Source organism: Quercus robur, chromosome 10 (assembly GCF_932294415.1).
Source record: "Quercus robur chromosome 10, dhQueRobu3.1, whole genome shotgun sequence".
NCBI classification, from domain to species: Eukaryota; Viridiplantae; Streptophyta; class Magnoliopsida; order Fagales; family Fagaceae; genus Quercus; species Quercus robur.
In genome coordinates, this window is record NC_065543.1 from 49532548 (window position 1) to 49552925 (window position 20378).

Here is a 20378-nt window from a genome sequence, read left to right on the forward strand (position 1 = left end):
TCATCGTCGCCGCTGTTGCTAGTATGGGTTTGTGTGGTTGAGATCTCTGGGTTTGCTGGGTTGTGTGGTTGTGGGTTTGTCGAAGTTGTGGCGCTGGTTGTGCATTGTGGGTCACGATGGTTGTGTGGATTTTAATGGGTTTGCGGTGGGTTTTTGATTTCAACGGTGGCTGGTGTTTTTCTTTTTCTTTTCTTGGCTGATGCAGTTGTGGGTTTGAGCTTTGAAGCTCCGGTCATGGAGGTCATGGGTTTGATTCAGAGATGGAGAGATCAGGCAGGGGAGGAGAGAAGGGAAGAGAGGCTTAAGGCTTAATCTTTTCTGCTGAAAAAAAAAAAAAAAGGTGACGTGGCAGGTCAGGATTGGCTGGCGTAAAACACACCTTTTACGCCAACTCCTGACCCAATGTTTTCTCATTGATAAATGGTGGCTATCAATTATAATTTTATATATATAAAGAGAGAAACAAGAGAGATTCCAAACCTATCTTTAAGGGGTAAAAAAACCTAAGAAAGAAGAAAGGAGATGGAGATGGAGATGGGCTAGTCCCAATTATAAGAGACAGTCTGACGAGCCACATTCTGCGACAAAAAAGTTTACATTCTTGGGGACAAAAATAAAATTCCAACAAGACAGAGAGCCTAAAACCCTTTTCAAGTAAGAGAATAAAGGAGCTAAAAACCATGGGGGAGGAATGTAGCTGCAAATGAGCTTCAATAGCTCCTTTGGAATCTCCTTCAAAGTTAACAAATTGGAATTTGTGGTGGACAGCGAGTTTTATTACTTGAAAAGCTGCATAGGCTTCTCCTTGAATCGATTCTGTAGGGGGGTAGAGATTTGAGTGGACAAACACAACGCCATATTCAGCAGCAACATTAAATGAAGTGAAAGAAGCATGGGTTAGATGGCGACATCGAAATTTACCTTCACCAAACCTAATTGTGAAGGACACCAACATGTGTTTGAGGTTGAAACTTGAAACTAGTAAGAACCAGATTGAGTGGTCAAGATAGGCCTTTTTATTCTTTTCAGCATCATTTGTAGGATTTGGAATGTGCTTAGGAAAAATAGTTTGGTTAAAGAATCTCCAAATATTTTCAAACATGACTGTAGCAAAGAGAGTAAACTTGAGACCTTCAGTAGGAATCTTCAAAAATTGATGTGGAAAGATGACATATTTTACTAGATCACTTGGAGTCATTGGGAAAACTATCTCATTTTTCTATATTTTATGATAACCTCAAAATGAGATAAAGTCATTTTCAATAGTTGAGCCATCGTCATTAGTCATTGATTGCAGCAACCTGATTTGAGGATGAAAAGTCAAAAGCTGATGCAACATGAAAACTATTAGGCCAATCCCCATCATTAACGAAAGATTCCAAAATTACTTAAAACAACTCTATCTCATTTTGAGGTCATTGTCAAATATAGGAAAATGAAATAGTTTTTCTAAAAATATTTTTTGAAAAATATCTCATTTTTTAGAAAACATTAATATCAAAACAAATGGAGCAAATACTTTGTAACTCAATAGGTATCTTTTAGTGTTTCCAATAAAGACCTTGATTGCACTGCATCTAGTAAAAACATACACTTCCGTTTATCAAAATCATAACAAAGGTTCTTAAAATTCTTCTTTCTCTTGAGATTTTTTTTTTGTCAATTTTAATTGGTACAAATTAAATTTCTAACTTTTTACTTGAATTTTCTATTACTAGTCCTCGTGAATTGTTTGAACACAACCTTGTGCTAGAAAATTATGCAATCTTTTGTACTAAATCTATAAAACAAACATAATTTATGTTAAGGAAATCGTAGCCACATACTAATCCTCTACCAAAACATTCCTCTTTGAACTATTCTTTGATGAAAGGTGATTGATGTCTGATGATAGAAAATCACAAAGGGTTACCATCTTTGAGTCATTATTCTTAACCAGCATTACCAACAAATTCCGGCTACCATGGTTACATTAATTGCTCTCAGCTAAATTCTCCATTTGTGTCACTTTTTCTAAAACGTAAATATCACAAACTTAAGAGACCTGGTGAAATCCTATAAAAAGCAAACCCACCACACTGCTATTCAGAATCACTACAGTCCTGGCTCTTAATATTAATATAGTTCATAACCCCATTTGAGCTTTGACATGGCTTCAGAAAACTTTTCTTATTATAAACAGAAACAAGAAAGTTGGTTGACTGATGACGAATCAAAAGAAGAGGGATCACTCGGAAAGATAAGGAGATGGTCCATGATTACAAGGTCACTAGGCAGGAGAAGCCCAAAGGTTCGAATTCCAGGCTTGAGGAAAAAGAAGAGGTTTTTCAATAGAGTCAAAGTTTCATGGAGAAAGGCTTTGAAGAGGTTGAAGAATGGACAGGTTCACATGAATGATCTATTTGGTGGAAATTATCTGTTTATGCAGTTTCATTATAGGACTCCTTTTCAGATGTGGTGAGAGACCTTGTATGGGTCATGGCCTTCATGGCATGCCTTCTAGGCAAGGAAGAATTTCCTGAATATCTATCCATAAAATTTGGTTATGTATATTGTAATTACTCGTATAGTATTGTATGATGCTTAATACTTTTGTGTTAAGTAAGTAATATGGCTCTCTTGTCTTTGAATTAATATGATTATCTTCTTCCTCTTTCTTCTTCTTATTTATTTATTATTTTTTTTTTCAAGATAATTCAATTGTTATAACTAGTGGCAGAAAGAAATTTGAATCCCAATTCTTCTCATAAAAAAGATCAAACAACGCCATTAAATTGCAAGGAAATTGTAAGAAATATACTAGAATTATTTTATTATAAATAGATAAATTAATAAAATAAAAGAGGCTAGCTAGTAATGGTAGTGTAGTCAAGAAATATATTTAATAAAATATTTCACTATCATACATTCTAGAAAATTCTCCATGAATCACTTCAGACATAGTGATGTAGCGGAAGTCTGAAGAAAGCACACATGGTGCTCTCTTTGATGGAACAGAAACTAAAACTGTTAGTTTCTATAAGCAAATTTCGAGTCCACAAGGGGTTTCTTTGAATCCACAAGGAGATAACTAGAATCCACCAGAGAAAAAAATTGACAAAAGTTTGTATTTTATTGATAATAATCTGATTTGCCTATGACGGTTATAAAACATATAAATACTGAGAAAAACGTCTAAAAACCCTAATTTGCACTAATTACGTGATTATGTGACAAAATACTAAAATTTACCAAAAATGACAAAATTGAGTTAAATGCAGAATCATAAATTACTGATCTTAAGGGTCATCTCCAAACAGACGAAACCTTAGTTTGACTTTTAAACTAAAAGTTATTAAGGAAAAATAAATATTACTATAAATAGCAAAAACACTGTTTTTGGGGCCTTAATGAAGGAATTCGCCTAAATTTTGGTGACATTCATAACATGAGTCTGGATCAGAACGTCGTTTCCCTTCAACTTGCCAAATTTCATACAATTTCGACGCTGTCACCTCGATGGCCTCTATTGGCACCCTCCTTTGATCTTGCGTTGCGCCTTCCTGTGCCCCTGCTACTCCAACTACTCCAGAAAGACAAGTGTTGTCTGTTCTACATCACATAGTTGTTATGAAATCGACATATAACCAATAAAATACAAAACGACCTTTTTCTTTTCTTTGAAAGCTTCTTCTATATTCTATGAAAATGTATGCTATAAAGTTAAAACTTAGAGAAAACCTAATTAGATTTTAATTGAATTCTTAATTTTGCGCTACGTGTCTTATTTAATTTTTAATTTTGTGTCAAATGAATTATTGAGAGTAAAAATCAAAGAGTCCAAATTCAATTAGATTCTAAATTGGATTTCAATTGGGATCCAATTTTTCACCACATGTCCATTTAAGTTTTTAATTTTTATGGCAAGTGAATTGTTAGGTGCAAAAACCGAACCGTCTAAAACTAATTAAATTCTAAATCATATATATATATATATATATATAATGAGAAACTATTACATATTTTAGAATTGTATGTCTTAAAAAAAGTGTATACTAATACCATGTATAATTTGAACCTCTTCTAAAAAAAAGTATAATTTTTTTTTTTCAAAAACAAACTAACTACAAAAAAAAAAAAAAAAAAAAAAAAAAAATTTGAACCGTGTAATTGTAATTATTTTTAATAGTACCCGTGTATATGCACGAGACTATAAACTAGTACACAATGATTGTAAGTAACAGAAGTCCTCACATCAGTCAATTTTGTCATTTATCTAATTCTTGGTTATTAAATATATATTGTACTTGTAACGAATTACATATATTCATGTATTTGCAAAGAAACTATACTGCTGAACATCGTTAACAATCAACCGAACTGCAGAAATTGTGGTTACAACAGCAAGTAGAGAAAAAAGAATAATGTTGGACCAATGCCACACCTTCTTTTCTAGTCTGGCTGTCTTTCCTTTGACCTGTAACAGGGATAGAGTAAATATATTTTAGTTTTACTTATTGCTTCTTTTATATCTTTCATAAGTAAAATCAAAGCAGTCCAGAAAAGGTTAGTTACCTTGAGAAAAATCATACTTGGGATCCCAAAGGTTATAGGTATGAGCATAAATGATCCAAACATGTTCACAAAGTCCCCCATGAAAGAAAAAGCTGCTGTCACGAATGTGTTAAATGAGAAGAGGAGTGCTCGCAGATAGAATCTACGTTTGATGTTTTCTTTGGAATCCATGCTCTCATCAAGCTTGAGGAACTTAGTATCAAGGGTCTCATGAATTGGTGCAAGAAACATCTATGTTCATTATCAACACAACGAATCAGACTTCAGTTGAGAGGTCCACTGAGTCATTACAGCAATTTAATCGTAAGGACTGTTCATATAGTTTGCTATCTTTTAGCTTATTGTGGACTTTTGAATTTTTTGTACTGGAAAAAATTATAATTGTAACGTTTCAACACAGCATAAACTTCAAGTAGAAGCTTGGGAGTAATAATAATAGAAGTTTTGCAAAAGGCTTTATGGGAGTCCTTTGCCTTGAAGGTCAAGTTTTTTAGCAATTTTCCTATGACCTACGGCTTACTAGAAAATAACTTAGAGGTGGCCTTTGCGCTTACTTCTTAAGTCTAGCTTTCCAATTTCCTATTCTACTAAGGCGTATGGTTAAATCTGAGCTTAACCTTAAAATGAAAATCAAAATATATGATGAGGATAAAATTAGGCAGACAAAGGCGACGGTACAGGCTTGACAAAGGCGACGGTACAAACTTGACAAGGGTGATAAGATGTTTTTGCCGTCAGCATTACTTCAAGGCTGACGGGGACTTGAAGCAAGAGAACTCCACATAAAGCTGAACATCCTGAAGTTGACGGGATAAACATAGACTGACGGGATAACATAAACTGACGGCGTCAGTCTATGGAATGTTTGCTCTGCACGGTTACGTGTATAAGTATATAACTTGCTCCCCACGTTTCACGAAACCTAAGGACTCCTATATGGAAAGAATCCCGTAAAATACGCCCAAGAAGACTCCTATAAGGAAAAGACTTCTACTCCAAGGAAAAGAGGGGCAGCCCTCGCTACTATAAAAACCCAAGCACCCTCACAAACCGAGGTACGCATAATTTACCCTCTCTAGCACTCTAGAGCAGTGAGAATAATCCTAACTTGACCTTCGGAGGGTGTTTGGCCGGTACCACACCGGTACTCCCCGTTAGGTTATTCCTTTTCGTTGTGCAGGTGCCATTTGCGATCGTACAAGGAACGTGTGACTCACTGGTGGTATTATTTCCGGCATCATCAGTTGGCGCCGTCTGTGGGAATTGTTTTAGCACATTTTCGCTTCCTAGACAGAAGAGTTACATGGTACTCACTCGCTCAATGGCGACCACCAACGACGTTCAAGAAGAAGAAGCCCCTACAACCGCGCTTGAAAGACAGGTGAGGACACTCGCCGCCGCCGTGGAGCGCCTCACCAAACAAAACCACGACCTAGAAGAGCAACTGAGACAAAAAAATGCAGCTCCCAACAACCATGGAGCAGATCAAGAAGGAACCAGCGCCGACAGAAGAAGCCAGGAAGGACCCCAGGCCAGCAACGCCCCGAGCAAACCAGAGTGACAAAACACAAGCATCCCCTCCCTCGCAGAAACCACTTCGCCGCTTGTTATCGCAGAGATGCAAGCCATGAAGGAACAAATGGAGGTTATGATGAATGCTCTCAAGGGACGGGTATCAAGCGACCTTGACGGCCTTGTCAACCGAACTGACTCGCCGTTCACCGCCACCATCAACACATACCCTTTACCAAGTAAGTTCCGCATGCCACAGATAGACAGTTATGACGGAGTCAAGGACCCACTGGACCACCTGGAGACCTTCAAGACCCTAATGCACCTTCAAGGAGTTGCGGACGCCATCATGTGTAGGGCCTTCCCTACAATGCTGAAGGGCGCAGCAAGAATTTGGTTCAGCCGACTGACGCCAAACTCCATCAGCACCTTCAAAGAGCTCAGCGCTCAGTTTACCGCCCACTTCATTGGAGGCCATCGATACAAGAAGTCTACGGCTTGCTTGATGAGTATGAAGCAGCGAGAAGATGAAACTTTAAGAGCCTACATCTCCCGCTTCAACAAAGAGGCACTCTCGATCGACGAAGCCGACGATAAAATACTTGTTGCGGCGTTCACGAATGGCTTGAAGAAGGGTAAGTTTTTGTTTTCCCTATACAAAAACGACCCAAAAACCATGTCGGAAGTACTTTATCGCGCCACAAAGTATATGAACGCTGAAGATGCGCTGTTAGCTCGGGAAGAGAGGCCCAGGAAAAGAGAAAGGCAGGAAGACAATCGGCAGGACCAAGGCCGAAAGAAGGCAAGAACAGGAGACCGAAGGGACGAAAGGCGCCCTAAGCCCCTAGGGGGAAGGTTCACGAGCTTCACTCCGCTAACCGCCCCGATAGATCAAGTCCTTATGCAAATTAAGGACGAAGAGGCTCTGACGTTCCCGGGAAAACTGAAAAGCGACCCCAACAAACGTTCCCGGGATAAGTATTGCCGATTCCACCGCGACCACGGCCACGACACAGCTGATTGCTATGACCTCAAGCAGCAGATCGAAGCCCTCATCAAACAAGGAAAGCTGCAGAGATTCGTTAGCAAGGAGAAAACAGATCCCCCCGAACAAGACCAACGTCCCCGACGGGACAATGAGCGTCCGAGGCCCCCGATCGGAGATATAAGGATGATCGTAGGAGGAACGGCTGCCGCCGGGTCATTTAAGAAGGCCCGCAAGACCTACCTTCGGATGGTACAAAATGTTCAGCTGACGGGAGTCGTACCAAAGATAGCGCGGAGAGAGGGTCCCATAATCGGATTCTCAGAAGAAGACGCGCGACGCCTTCACCATCCACATGACGATGCACTCGTCGTCAGCTTGCGTGTAGGAGATTACAATATGCACCGGGTGCTGATCGACAATGGCAGTTCAGCAGATATCTTGTACTACACAGCATTCCAGCAGATGAGGATCGACAAGGAACGACTGATCCCAACAAATGCCCTACTCGTTGGCTTCGGCGGGAGCCGAGTATTCCCACTGGGCGTGGTCACATTATCCGTAATTGTAGGTGATTACCCTCAGCAGATAGCCAGGGACGTGACATTCTTGGTGGTTGACTGCTCGTCAGCTTACAACGCTATCCTCGGGAGACCCACGCTCAACTCATGGAAGGCGGTAACCTCCACTTACCACCTGATGATAAAGTTTCCAACTGACTACGGAGTAGGGGAGCTGCGCGGGAGTCAGATGGCCGCACGCGAATGTTACATAGCCATGATGGAAATGGAGGATCAGTTTCAGGCTTTAAGCATAGAAGAGCACCGGACGGTAACGGAGCCGGTTGAGAAATTAGAAGAGATACCCCTTGACAGTTCCGATCCAGGCCGGACAACCAGAATTGGAACGCTCACTAACCCCACGGTCCGTCAGGAGCTCATAACTTTCCTCAGATGCAATCAAGACGTATTCGCATGGGGCCATGAGGATATGCCGGGAATAGACCCTTCAGTCATGGTGCACAGGTTGAACGTGTCGCCCGCCTTTCCACATATCAGACAAAAGAAGAGGGTGTTTGCCCCTGAGCGAGACCGAGCCATAGCAGAGGAAGTCAGGAAGCTACAGGAAGCAAGCTTCATTAGGGAAGTATACTATCCCGACTGGTTAGCAAATGTAGTAATGGTCAAAAAAGCAAGCGGAAAATGGCGGATGTGTGTGGACTTCACCGACCTTAACAAGGCCTGCCCCAAGGATAGCTACCCCCTCCCTCGGGTTGATGTCCTAGTAGACTCTACAGCCCGACACCAGTTGCTGAGCTTCATGGACGCTTTCTCGGGGTACAACCAAATCCGAATGCACGAAGCGGACCAGGAGAAAACGTCGTTCGTAACCAGCCAAGGCCTCTTCTGTTACAAGGTCATGCCCTTCGGCCTAAAAAACACAGGCGCAACGTACCAAAGGCTCATGAACAAAATGTTCGCACAACAGATTGGGAGGAATGTCCAGGTCTACGTAGACGACATGCTAGTCAAAAGCTGAAGGGAGGAAGATCATCTAGGAGATCTCAAAGAAACGTTCGACACACTTCGCTCCTACAACATGAAGCTCAATCCGGGGAAATGCGCCTTTGGAGTGACGGCAGGAAAATTTTTGGGGTTCATGGTATCTCAAAGGGGAATCGAGGCGAACCCGGACAAGATCCGGGCCATTATGGATATGGCACCACCAAGAAATGTGAAGGAGGTGCAAAGCCTCAATGGAAAGATAGCGGCGCTGAACAGGTTCGTGTCAAGGGCGACGGACAAATGCTTGCCCTTCTTCCGAACATTAAAGAAATCCTTCGAGTGGACTGACGAATGCCAGCAAGCCTTCGAAGAATTAAAGGCTTACCTCTCCTCCCCACCATTGCTAAGCCCGTCGCAGCCGGGAGAAGAACTTTTCCTCTATCTAGCCGTCTCCCCCGCAGCCGTTAGCGCGGCCCTGGTCAGAGAAGAAGAGAAAGTGCAAAAACCCGTGTACTACGCAAGCCGAGCGCTTCACGGTGCCGAAGAAAGATACCCGCCCATGGAGAAACTTGCCTTCGCATTAGTTACGGCAGCCCGTAAACTTAAACCATACTTCCAAGCTCATACTGTAAACGTCCTGACTGACAAGCCCTTGCAACGGGCAATGAGCAGCTCCGAGGCTGCGGGATGATTGGCGCTATGAGCTATAGAGCTGAGCGAATTTGACATTCAGTATCGTCCGCGGACCGCCATCAAGGGACAAATCGTCGCCGACTTTATAGCTGAGTTCACTCATGACGAAGACAAGGGGGCAGCAGAGTCCCCTCAATGGAGCATATATACGGACGGATCGTCCAACAGGCAAGCCGCAGGGGCCGGCATTGTGCTACTATCGCCCGAAGGAGACACCATCGAATGTATGGTCCGTCTCGACTTCCCTGCCACCAACAATGAATCGGAGTATGAGGCTCTGATAGCGGGACTTGACCTTGCCAAAGCAGCAGGAGCCGCGAGGGTAGTCATCCACTGCGATTCACAGGTCATCACTAACCAAATAAACGGAGACTACGATTGCAAGGGCGAAAAGATGAAAAGGTACCTTGATGAAGTAAGGACGAGGGTGGGTGACCTAGAAGCCAAAGTCGTCCAGATTCCCAGAGAAGAAAACGAGAGGGCCGACCGTCTCGCGAAGGCCGCTTCAGCTGAACAAATGGTCATCCCTGGTAATGTACTCTCTTTCGTACAGCTTTCCCCGCTAATAGATCTCAGCAACATACAGGAAGTATGCTCCGATAGTAGCTGGACAGCGCCGTTAGTTTCGTACCTAAAAAACGGGGTCTTACCAGACGAGAAGGAAGCCGTAAGGAAACTTAAAGTCCAGGCGGCGAGGTTTGTCCTGATAAAAGACGTCCTGTATAAAAGAGGTTTCTCCCGACCATATCTGAGATGCTTGGGTACGGAAGAGGCAGACTACGTCATGAGAGAAGTACATGAAGGAATCTGCGGAAACCACTCAGGGTCTAGATCGTTGGTACACAAGCTTGTGCGAGCAGGATATTATTGGCCCACCATGCAGAAGGATGCCGAAGCCTATGTCAGGGCCTGCGACAAATGCCAAAGGTTCAGCAATATTATTAGACAACCAACCGAAGAGCTGACCCCGATGACAGCCCCATAGCCGTTCGCACAGTGGGGATTAGATATTATGGGACCATTCCCTACAGCCGTACGACAGCTAAAATTCCTGGTAGTAGGCATCGACTATTTCACAAAATGGGTGGAAACTGAAGCTTTGGCAACGATTACAGAAAAGAACGTGCGGAGCTTTGTCTGGAGATGTATCATATGCAGGTTTGGCATTCCTAGAGTCTTTGTCTCGGACAACGGGAGACAATTCGACAACGACCCCTTCCGGGATTTTTGCTCACAGTTAGGAATAAAGAACCACTACTCCTCCCCCGCCCACCCTCAAGCTAATGGACAGGTCGAAGTCACGAACCGATCCTTGCTCAAGATTATCAAGACTCGGCTCGAGGGGGCAAAGGGTATATGGCCCGAAGAATTGCCAAGTATACTATGGGCATACAGGACGACGGTAAGAACACCCACGGGAGAGACACCTTTTTGACTGACGTACGGAGGCGAAGCAGTTATCCCAGCCGAAATTGGACTCACAAGCTACAGGGTGCACAACCATGATGAGAACAAAAACGACAAGGCTATGCGACTACAGCTCGACCTAGTGGACGAGATCAGAGCAGCAGCAGAACAAAGGCTCGCCAGGTACCAGGACCGCATGGCCAAACACTACAACTCTCGAGTCCGACATAGAGACTTCCAAGTTGGAAACCTTGTTCTTAGAAAGGTCATAGGTGCCGCTAGGGACCCTACTCAAGGGAAACTCGGCCCCAATTGGGAAGGACCTTACCGAGTTACATCGTGGCAGAGAAAAGGTACTTACCACCTAGAGACATTGGAAGGACAGAAGCTACCACACCCATGGAATGCCGAACACCTACGGAAGTATTACCAATAGGAGCGACAACATGAAGACCGACCTATTTTTGTTATTCCAGCAAACTTTAGTTTTACTCCTCGGATTTATCATTTACTTCAGTTTTTTTTCTTTTCTTGCAACAAATACTTTTTAGCCCGAAGGGCAGGATTCGGTTTTAATTACTTTTATTTAAATGCATGCCAATAAGAGGAGTTTATTCAGAAATTGCTGGAGTATTTATTCTTTCTACGGTTCACTAATCTCATATTCTAGGACGACTAAGTCTACAACACAAGGTCCTAAAAGCTGACGGACCAAAAAGATGTCAAATGAAATCAAGGCCAAGGCCAAGAAGCTGACGGTCCGAAAAGGCTAAAAGCTAAAAGGCTGACGGTCCAATAAGATGGAACAACCATCATATGGACAAGGTCCTCAAAACTGACGGACCGAGAAAAAAGATGTCAAAAGACATCAACGCCTAAAAACTGACGGACCAAAAAGATGTCAAATGACATCAACGCCAAGGCCAAGAAGCTGACGGTCCTAAAAAGCCAAAAGCTAAAAGGCTGACGATCCAATAAGATGGAACAAACATCATATGGACAAGGTCCTCAAAACTGACGGACCGAGAAAAAAGATGTCAAAAGACATCGAACGCCTGAAAACTGACGGACCAAAAAGGTGTCAACACATCAAGGCCAAGGCCGAAAAAATGACGGTAAAAAAAGGCTAAAACTAAAAAAAAAAAAAAAAAAAAAAAAAAAAAAAAAAAAAAAAAAAAACTAACGGTCAGAAGAGGTTGACGACTTTAAAAAGGTGTGACAAACCAAGAGCTGTAAACCGACGGTCATAAAGCTGACGGGGTTTTCAACAGTTGAAAGAACTGACGTATTCCAAGCAGACGGGAATTTTTAAAGAGAAAAGCTACCAAAATGAAATACATGTGCAACTGTACATAAACGACAAAGGCACTTAAACATGGTTCGAAATGAAATACATGTGCAACTGTACATAAACGACAAAGGCACTTAAACATGGTTTAAAACTACAACTGTTTAAAAATTACAACTGTTTTCCAAAAAATTTAAAAAGCAACAGTTTTATACATGGCTACAATTAAGCAGCAGGAACGTCAGTAGGGTTGCCGTCAGCCGGATGATCTTCAACATCCACGATCACGGCTGGAGAATCAGAAGCTGTAGGGTTAGCGGCAGGCTGTGCCAGGACTACACTGCCGTCATGCTTCGGAGTAGGGCCAGGCTGAGGAGAGCCGTCGTCTCCATCATCCATTGTGATCCCAGACAAGTCCAGCTCCGGAAAGGCTGACGCGACCTGTTGAAGGCAATCATCGAACCCAGTGCCGTAATACTGACCACACGAGTCGATAAAAGACTGCGACGCTCTGAAGTCTCTAATCGCGTCAGTCCCTGCCGTCTGTAACTTCTCCTCCAGAGCCGTCACTTCTCCTTGGAGCTTGTCGTTCTGGCCACTGACCGCCGTCAGTTTTTCCTTAACCTCCTGCAGCTCCTGGTTAAGGAGACGGACGGCTTCCTTGTACTGAGCCTGCTGATTCAACAGGTTCCTGTTGTGGCTACGAACTCGGCTGACGACCCCCTCCTTCGCCACACAACGGTCACGAAGGGCCTTGACATGAACCAAGGCCTAAAAGAGCGTATCCGTCAGTTAAAAAGTACACCAAAACAAGATACGGCATGTTCAACCCAAAAATGTGAGAAACCTACCCTGGAGAGATCAAAGAGGGCCGACGCCCCTAAATCCTCCGTCCCCACTTGGTCACAGGGCTCCATGTCTGTCGGTTTTATCAGAGATTCAACCTCCTCGACGGCATATTCCTTGTGGGTTAGGAGACGGCATGGACCCTCGTTGACGGGACCAGTGGAAGTCATCACCCCCTTTCCCGCACCATGGCCAGACGTCGGAGGGGACTTTTCCTTCAATGGTTCGTCTGCAGGAGTGACGGCAGTCTTTTTTGATGGACGGCCATCACTCCCTCAGGTTTCCTCTTCGCCACTTTGGCGACGGCCTTGGGGGTTGACGAGGCTTCCCCCCCTGCTTCCTTGGCCTTCCTCTCTTCCTTTTGACGAGCTGCGGCGGCCCGTATCCTTTGCTTCGCGGATTCCATCTCTACAACACAAAGAAAGACTGTTAGGAAAAGTGACGGAAAAAATTAAACTGACGGAAAAAATTAAACTGACGGGAAAATAAAAGTCTACTCACGTCGGCGCGCAAACTCTTCCAACCTACGAGCTTCCGCTGACGGATCTGGACCCCCATAGTATAAGTGGAGGGTGTCAAGGGTGATCAAATCCCTGCACTTACGGTCTTCCAAAGGGATTTCGAGAATCCGTTGGATGAACTCCTCCTGCTCGTCAGTTATATGCGGACGGGTATAAGCTGAAAGAAATAAGAAGTGTTAGTACCGTCACCTCAAAAAAAAACGCACGAGCCTCATGGTTGACGGGATTAACCTGAATCCCTGACAAAGGCCCAGGTGTTGTAAAAGTAACCGCGGGGCATCGTCGCCCACTCTTCCTGACGGCAGACCCAGTCCGTCCCTTCAACGAAAAAATACCTACTCTTCCAGTTCCTATTTGAGTCAGGCATGTCTGACACTAGCCGTAGCCCTTTCTCCCGGGCATTAAAGTGATACGTCCCCTTAGACGAGGCGATGTGGTGAGGCCTATAACAATAAAAGAATTCTCCTAAAGTAAGCTGACGGTGTCCTCCACTAAGACTGCCCCATAGGATTTCAGCTCCTATAAAAGTCCTCCAGGCGTTTGGGGCAACCTTGGTGACGGATATTCCAAGGAAGTCAGCAAGTTAACGGTGTAGAGCCGTCAACGGTAACCTCAGGCCCGCAGCAAACATGGCATCATACATGCCGACGTCAGCTGTCCTCCCGGAGTAACACCTCTCACCCTCTCTAGGGAGACGGATGGGGATGTGGTCTGGGATTTGGTAACGAACCCGCAACTCCCTAAAAACTTTACCACTCATCCAGGCAAAAATTTGTTGACGGCCCAATCCTCAGGAAGAATGAAGGGACGGTTATCTCCGGGACCCTCCGAGGTTCCTTCACTGGATCTCTCATCCCCGTCACTATCCTCTCCGTCAACATCCATTCCATCCCCGTCGTTTTCATCCCCTCTTCCCTCATCCTCATCTCCCTCGGCAAAACTCTCATCGCCGTCAGGAGATTGGGCTGACGACTCTCTCTCTGACGGGAGGGAGAAGTCTGACTCGTTTCCAGAACCAAAGGTTTCGTCGTAGCCCGCTCCTTCGCAGACTGACGACTCGTCACAAGACGCGTCACTCGACATCTGACTACCTATAAGTGACGGGCTCAAACTAAGTACCTAGGCTGACGGCCTCACTAATGAGGCAAAAATAAAAAAGAAAAAGAAGGAAGGAGAGAGGAGATGAAAACTTACCGGTACGGAGGCCTTCTGGATGGCTCTAAAGGCAGCAACAGATAAGTCGACGGAAGTGAAGCTGACGAAAGGTAGGCGACGGACTTTCTCTCCAAGATCAGCAAGGTTGGAATAGTGAAAAATGACTGGAAAGTGCTTTTTATATATGGAAAAAACAGCGCGGAAAACGAAGCGACGTCTCGTCAGAAGCGAAGCCAATAGGAACGAGCCACCTGTCCAAGGTATTAAATGCACAGATCCACGCAAACAATATCCCTGCCTCTTTTAAAAACAAACTCCATAACCCGTCAGTACATAGTCTGACGGAGGTATGGAATAGGGGGCAAATGATGAGGATAAAATTAGGAAGACAAAGGCGACGGTACAGGCTTGACAAAGGCGACGGTACAAACTTGACAAGGGTGATGAGATGTTTTTGCCGTCAGCATTACTTCAAGGCTGACGGGGACTTGAAGCAAGAGAACTCCACATAAAGCTGAACATCCTGAAGTTGACGGGATAAACATAGACTGACGGGATAACATAAACTGACGGCGTCAGTCTATGGAATGTTTGCTCTGCACGGTTACGTGTATAAGTATATAACTTGCCCCCCACGTTTCACGAAACCTAAGGACTCCTATATGGAAAGAATCCCGTAAAATACGCCCAAGAAGACTCCTATAAGGAAAAGACTTCTACTCCAAGGAAAAGAGGGGCAGCCCTCGCTACTATAAAAACCCAAGCACCCTCACAAACCGAGGTACGCATAATTTACCCTCTCTAGCACTCTAGAGCAGTGAGAATAATCCTAACTTGACCTTCGGAGGGTGTTTGGCCGGTACCACACCGGTACTCCCCGCTAGGTTATTCCTTTTCATTGTGCAGGTGCCATTTGCGATCGTACGAGGAACGTGTGACTCACTGGTGGTATTATTTCCGGCATCATCAATATATATCGTACATATGCTGGGAGACTATATACTGTAGAAAGGCAGCAAAGTTGATGACAATCTTGACCCATTTGGGACCGCTTAGCTCTTCAGGAAGGTATGTGGATACCACTGAACCATAAGCCCAGTAACCTACGATGCTTACACCATAGTAAACTAAGAGCCCTGCAGTGTATTGAGTATATAAGGCTTTTCTCATGTTCTCGACTGCTGGCTTGCGCAAAGTTGACTGCATAGTGAATATAGAAAGATTAATGGTAAATTATAGATTTTGAGATGAACTTCCTATTCATAATCTGTCTATATTACTATTGTAACCTGTATTTCGAGTAGCAAGCCGGAGGTGTTACAAACAAAATTTACTTTTTAAATCCTTAATGGTATTTAAAATAAGGGTAAAACTGAGTTATAATTCTTCAGCCTATCAAACAATACAATTTTTTCTATGTTCACTAATGCAACCACATGGTTGAATTTAATTAAGGAATAGTTGAATTTAAGTAGGAAATCTAATATTGCATCTAAAGAAGTGCACTTGAGTTTTGCATTAATGCAGTTTTGGAGCCCCCCGTCCCATGCTTGAGAAATTTTGAAGGATACACAATGGAGTAAAATTTTTGTAGACAATCGCATTTGTAAAAGAAAGCAAGACTTTATTACGTAGAATTATTAATTAAACATGACATAAATTCCCATGAGCGACTCAGCAGAGTGCCACTTTCAATAACTTGTAGCATCTATGGAATGGGCCATTTGGGTTATATCAAATTATAATTGATAACCACCATTTATCAATTATAGACCCTACAAAACCAAAGCCCAGCTAATACACTTTGTGTGTGTGAGATCAAAGATAATATGCGTTAAAGTTGAGCCATCTTATATATATATATATATATATATATATATATTAAAGAGAAACGGAAGAGATTCCTAACTCATCTTCAAGGGTAGAAAAACCTAAGAAAGAAGAAAAGAGATGGAGATGGACCCATCCCAATTATAAGAGACAGCCTAATGAGCCACATTATGAGACAAAAAGTTTACATTCTTCAAGACAAAAATAAAATCCCACCAAGACAGGGAGCCTAAAACCCTCTTCAAGTTAGAGAATAAAGGAGCTAAAAACCATGGGGGAAGAATGTAGCTCCAAAAGAGATTCAACCGCTCGAGTAATACTTGGGTACTCCTGAAGCACAGAGAATGGTGCTCCTTCCTTTCACATTTATGGTGAAATCCATTATGAATCTGAGAAAAGAAAATATTATTTATTCATGCTTCGAAAGTATCTAAGAATGTTCCCTTTGAAATTTCCTTCAAAGATAACATATTTAAATTTGTGGTGGACAACGAGTTTTATTACTTGAATGGGCAAACGCAACATCCCCATATTCATTTTGGCACATAGTAGCATGGTTTTTAGACCCGAATTGTTTAATGAACCGTAAAAGAGAGAAGTTCAAAGTTTTTAAGGTCAGATTAAGGTCGAACCGAGGTCGAACTATAATGATGTCATAATTATTTTAATAATTTATTAATATGAAAATAATAAAATACATATACAAAATTTAAAAATTTAATTAATTAAATTTTAATTAAAATCATATTATATATAATAAAAGTTGGACTTAGACGCAGTGATTGTGCCACGTGGCTTCACCAAATTGCAAAAATTTTATTAAATATTTAGATTTTTAAATAACTAAAAAGGAATAGTATACTACTAGGAATCTAATTCATTCTTATCACTAAATAAAATTAGATTAACATTATTTTTTAATTTCTTAGGATATATTTCTTAAATTAAGGGATAATATTTAACATACAAAAATTTAATTTAGATAATATTTATCAGCTAATTAACATTATTTTTTTATTTTTTATGATATATTTCTTAAATTAGGAGATAATATTTAACATACAAAAATTTAATTTAGATAATATTTATTATCTAATTAACATTATTTTTTTATTTGTTATGATATATTTCTTAAATTAGGGGATAATATTTAACATACAAAAATTTAATTTAGATCATATTTATCATCTAAATTTTCAAAATTTTAATATTATTTGTAGGGACACGATTTTCGTTAACCCGATCCTGGACGATCAGGCCCTAGCCCAAGAAGTCCCACACAATGAAGTTTGTAGAGTATGGGCTGAAGAACTCAGTTTCAGTTGGCTCAAACGGTTCGTTGCATGTTCTTAGTGGATGTAGAAACGTAAATCAAGAAAATATATGTGAAAGTGGAAGTTCTATTCATGGATATGCTCTCATACAATGACTTCTTTCTTTTCTCTCTTCTCTCCTCCCCTTTTTTCCGTCCCCCTTTCTGGGGGACTCTTACATATGATATAGGCCCTCTTTTATCATCTGGGCCCTACACTTGTTAATCATCCAAACACCCACTTGAGCACCTGTCCAATCAGACGCCCTTACCAGTTCTTTATGAGTTGTAGTGACCAAGGTAACACTGTTCAGGGGTCTTCTCCTCATTAATGCGGCCAAAAGAGTAGTTGTGGTGCATTTAATGTGGTGGTGACAGCCTTTGCTGGGATATTTTGAGCCTTCTTTCTTTTTATGCGTTTGGGGTGAGGGCTATAGTAACTGGGATGCATCATTGATCTGGACTTTGGGATGTCCGAGGAGGAATTACTCCTCGGACGTGTTTTCTTCGCCCAGTTGGCTTGGGCAGGGATTATGGGCCGCGACGTCTCCTCGGACAAGATCGTCCTCGGACGGGCCCAAGGCCCAGCCAACTTGTTATTCTGGGCCGGTCCCCACAATAGCCCCTCAAAACTCCAGTTTTGATCTCCCTTCGAGGAGAAAAGCGGGGTTTTGACATTTATGAAGGATGGAACGGATGAAATCTTGGTTCGCGCGCGTGGGCGGTTACTTTTGACGTGCCACAATTTACGAGGCACGGCCATTTACTCCAGACAGCTTTATGTCCCCTTCATCCAACGGCGAGATGTGGATCTGACGTCCAGTATTGCTCCTTGAATTCGTGAGCGGGTGGGATTTTTTCTCTCTCCCTCCTGCTATATAAAGCGCCTGAGAGGCTCCTTTTTTCTTTTTTATCTGCACATCAGAACAGAGAGCTCCAGAGAACTCTAGAGCCCAAAAATCCTTGAGCATCTCCATAATCGTTTCTACGAAGCGTCCTTCCTAGAAGAGATTTTCGACCACCTCATCGGTCATTTGTGAAGATATCCGTAACTTCCGTTCGCTTCATCGCTTCGATTTTCTCCTCGGATTTTACTTTTCTCCTCGGTCTTTATTTTCATTTCTCCAGTTCAGCTTAAATGGGTAGATTCAAAAAACTAGTAGACACTCCGGCTGCTATGGAGGCTTTTAGGGCAAAATACCACATCCCGCCGGGGGTGGTTCTGCGGTACTGTCCCCTAGAAGGAGTACTGTTAGATAGAGGCGTGGGCGAAGTGGTCATTCCCATGATTGCCTTTATACAAGGGGGAATGACACTCCCCATGCATAGGATTACCCGGGACTACTTGTTCCACCATAGGTTGACGCCACACCAGTGCGCTCCAAACATGTTCAGGGTATTAGGCTGCATAGATGTCTTGAATGAGCGAATGGGTCTGGGTCTGACCTGGTATGACGTGGTACGCATGTACGAGTGTCACTACGTCGAGAATGGAGGGTATTACCTTAAATCTCGATCCGAGGTGGTTAGGCTAATCTCCTGTCTCCCTATATCCAATAAGACCATGAAGGATGACTTCCTCATTGCCTCAGGAGAATGGAGCGATGGTCTTCATTGTCCAACTCAGGCAGGAACCCCAGGTGCGGCGCCTTTAGGCCCAATCCTTTAGGGAAGGGGCTTAGCTCCTCGGACTTACTCTCTTTTCCATTTGTCATAAATCTATTAGTTTAATTCTGATTTTCTTCTCGGCTGTATTGCAGATAAAGCTTTGGTTGCTCCCAGGCTGAGCCACGTGAACGTTCCAGCCCTAAATTATCTTTTAAGGTCAGAAATCTACGTCCACAAGGACGGCCAGCTGCGTGCGTGTCATTTGGTTTTGGGCTATCAACCACTAACCCGTGCTTTCCAACCCGTTGGCCACGCCATTAGAGCTGGTAGCCCCTGGTTAGCTAGGATTGACGTGTCCTAGCCTAAGTTTTTGGCCCGAGTAGATCTTAAGCCAGTTGTGCTACCTGGAGTTCGGGATCCTCCGCCAGTCGTGCAACTGCCTCCAAAAGACCTTGAAGCTGCCGTGCCAGCTGAGGAAGAGGCCGAATCATCTCGTCTTTCCCTTGAAGAGGAAATAGACGAGTTTTATTTTGAGGAGGAGGTTAACAAAGCCCCCGTAGTTGAGCTCTCGGACCCTGAAGGAGAGCAGGATCGCAACTCCGTGGCTGGCGGTCCAATCATTATAACCTGCTCGGACGATTCTTCAGACGAGGAAGTAGGCGATATGGCTGGTAAGGGAAAATCTTAGCGAGAACTGATGTCCAGCTGAGGAAAGGGTCAGTCCTCAAAGGCACCTGTTAAGGCACAAAACCAGGACCCTCCTCCAATCGCCCCTCAGGTTCCTTCCGACCCTGGCCTCAAGGTTAACCCTGACCTAAAAAAGAAGAGGCCGGCTGATGCTCCTAAGGAGGGTGAAGTGGCCCCTCGACCGGCCAAGCAGCAGAAAGCCACTCGGGGACAGAGGAGTAAGAGGGCTAACTCCACGGAGAGCAGGGATGAGGAGAATCGGGCTAAGGTGCGCGTTAATCCCCGCGCATGGAGTCCGAAGATGGAGCTGGACGGGGTCGCTATCCCCTATACTGCCTCGGTTCGAGAGTACAACAGGGGCAGAGCGGGTTATATAGCTGAGGCCCTGGAGCAGCCAGTGCTCCTTCCTCAGGATATGGAGGCCTACAGGCGGTTCTCCCAGCTCGAGCTTTTTCTGTCCCTTAAAAGGGACCTT

The 20378-nt window shown here is 43.4% G+C and overlaps 1 protein-coding gene and 1 long non-coding RNA gene across 2 annotated transcripts in view; one reads left to right on the forward strand and one right to left on the reverse strand.

Moving 5' to 3' along the window:
- The first annotated feature begins 2029 nt into the window (after positions 1-2029).
- Positions 2030-20378, forward strand: part of LOC126701882 (uncharacterized) — a 31756-nt gene continuing 13407 nt past the window's right edge. Inside the window, exon 1 of the long non-coding RNA XR_007647546.1 lies at positions 2030-2322. This is a non-coding gene — a long non-coding RNA (uncharacterized LOC126701882). The remainder of the gene's footprint in view (positions 2323-20378) is intronic.
- The window catches only part of LOC126701880 (proline transporter 2-like), a 37955-nt gene continuing 21806 nt past the window's right edge, over positions 4230-20378 (reverse strand). Inside the window, exon 9 of the mRNA XM_050400306.1 lies at positions 4230-4423. Within this exon, the coding sequence (XP_050256263.1) occupies positions 4307-4423 (117 nt within the window). The 3' untranslated portion in view covers positions 4230-4306. The remainder of the gene's footprint in view (positions 4424-20378) is intronic.